Raw genomic sequence first — 2017 nt, 5'->3', positions numbered from 1 at the left:
GTTAGCTTCAAGCTAAATGGTGCAAAATGCTCGGTAGAAGTAGCAAAACGCTGTCTAAAAGCAGCTAAAGGTTATTTCAAAGTAGCAACGGGCTAACTGAAACTACCAAATGTTAGCCAGAACCTACAAATATCTAAAGAATAGCTAAAAAGCTAAGTAGCAAAAGGGTTAAGTAAAAGCTAAAAAGTGGAGAAATGCTAGCTTCAAGCTAGGTGGCTTAAAATGCTCAGTAGAAGTAGCAAAACTGTCTAAAAGCAGCTAAAGGTTAATTTAAAGTAGCAACGGGCTAGCTAAAGCTATCAAATGTTAGCCAGAATCTAAAAATATCAAAAGGCTAGCTAAAAAGCTAAGTAGCAAAAGGTTAACTAAAGGCTAAAAGTAGCGGAATCACAGCTAAAAGTAGCAAACACCTAGTTGCAAGATAAAAAACAATAGCTAAGGGCAGCAAAAGGTTATATCAGCAAGAGTAGCAAAAGGCTAGCTAAAAGGAGAAGTAGCAAAAGGTTAACTAAAAGCTAAAAGTAGCTAAATCATAGCTGAAAGTAGGGAAAAGTTAGCTTCAAGCTAGATGGTTCAAAATGCTTGGTAGAAGTAGCAAAACTAGCTAAAAAGCTAAGAAGCAAAGGGTTAACTAAAGGCTAAAAGTAGCAAACACCTAGCTGCAAGCTAAACAGCCTAAACCTACAAACCTTTAGTCAGTTTGCTGAAGGAGATTTAAAGAAAAAAGATCTCTGTGTTCTTCTAAGTATAAAAGTTACAAAAAACAAAAGTCCCAGCAGCTGAACGAGCCGAAGGTTTAGATGCACAAACAGCTAAAACAGCACAAAGTAGCTGGATTGTATAAAACAGGAAAACTCAGAGCGCCTCACATGGCCCTTGGCCTCGTGCAGCCGCAGAGGCTGGCAGCGCCAAACCAAAAAATCCCAGGAATTTCTTACAGGGCGACGGTTCTCATCACCTGCACACCGGGGGACGAACCTACCGTGAGACCACGCTGCCGGGCACGGCGCCAATGTCAGGGTGAGGTGAAGGAAAACAAGCGACACACGAAAGTACGGCAGACGTAACCCACTTCACGTTCGTCCAGGGGTCGGTTACACCATCGTCTAATTATCAACGGATTAATCAGCAAACCAGCTTTCAAAGCTCTGCTTCGGTTCGTACCTGTGGCGAGTTGGATTCTAAATCCGTTCGCAACGAGCCGCGGGTCAGAGAAGACGACGCCGCCGCTCAGATCCGCCGGCCGCTTCTCCATGCTGCACAAAGTCTCGACGTATTCAGCTCCGCCAAGGCTTCTGGGAAAAAAAACATGAAGACAGGGGACATCTGTAGCAGGCAGCGATGAACCCGAGCGGGCCGTAAAAAAACATGGATGCTTTAAATAAACGCAGTGAACGCATCAAACGTCGAAACAAAGACGCTAAACCACCTTCAGGAGGAAATAAAGCTGCTCCAGAGGAGCCAAGATGCTGCAGACGTCAGTCGTACAAATTCTGGTGCCTGTCTCCAAGAGGACATGTCTCCAGTCCATCACAGGGACACGTGGAGACGAATGAGACAGGCAGCCACTCACGCTCATAGGGACAATTTAGTGTTACCAATCAACCTGACATGCGTGTCGTTTAGTCAGAGGAAGGAAACTGGAGAACTGTTCTGAGGTCAGACAGGTCCAAACCATCCAGCCTGCCTCTCTGATGGTATGGGGGTGCATTAGTCAGTCCCTCCAGGATTTCACGGGCATTTTTTGTGATTGTTGCAGCTAAAATGCCTGATTTCGCTGGGCATTTTCCTAAAAGTTGCATTTTTTAAATTAAAATCAATAAACAACCATAACTTTTAATATATAAACCAAAAATCCTTCCCAGTTTTGTAAGATAATTCCCAACAAACATTGACATTCTCAAAAGGTGCTTTATTTGAGAACTTTGATAGCTTCTAAACTGACATTCATGAGCATTTCTGGATCGTCCCTGGTCTGCAGCTCTCCTCACATGTTTTGCAGACACAAAGTGTTTGT

At 43.7% G+C, this 2017-nt stretch overlaps 1 protein-coding gene across 2 annotated transcripts in view; it reads right to left on the bottom strand.

The window, feature by feature from the left end:
- The window catches only part of pms1 (PMS1 homolog 1, mismatch repair system component), a 10582-nt gene that overhangs the window by 1090 nt on the left and 7475 nt on the right, over positions 1 to 2017 (bottom strand). For both annotated transcript variants that reach the window (XR_005233316.1, XM_037976264.1), the window contains exon 11: positions 1165 to 1295. Coding sequence is in view for 1 of the 2 variants with exons in the window: in XM_037976264.1 (XP_037832192.1) it covers positions 1165 to 1295 (131 nt within the window). In the remaining variant the exon portion in view is untranslated. The remainder of the gene's footprint in view (positions 1 to 1164; positions 1296 to 2017) is intronic.

The sequence above is a fragment of the Kryptolebias marmoratus genome, linkage group LG6 (genome assembly GCF_001649575.2).
Source record: "Kryptolebias marmoratus isolate JLee-2015 linkage group LG6, ASM164957v2, whole genome shotgun sequence".
Taxonomy (NCBI): domain Eukaryota; kingdom Metazoa; phylum Chordata; class Actinopteri; order Cyprinodontiformes; family Rivulidae; genus Kryptolebias; species Kryptolebias marmoratus.
The sequence above is the reverse complement of the archived record's forward strand: the minus strand, read 5'-3'. Positions and strand labels throughout refer to the sequence as shown.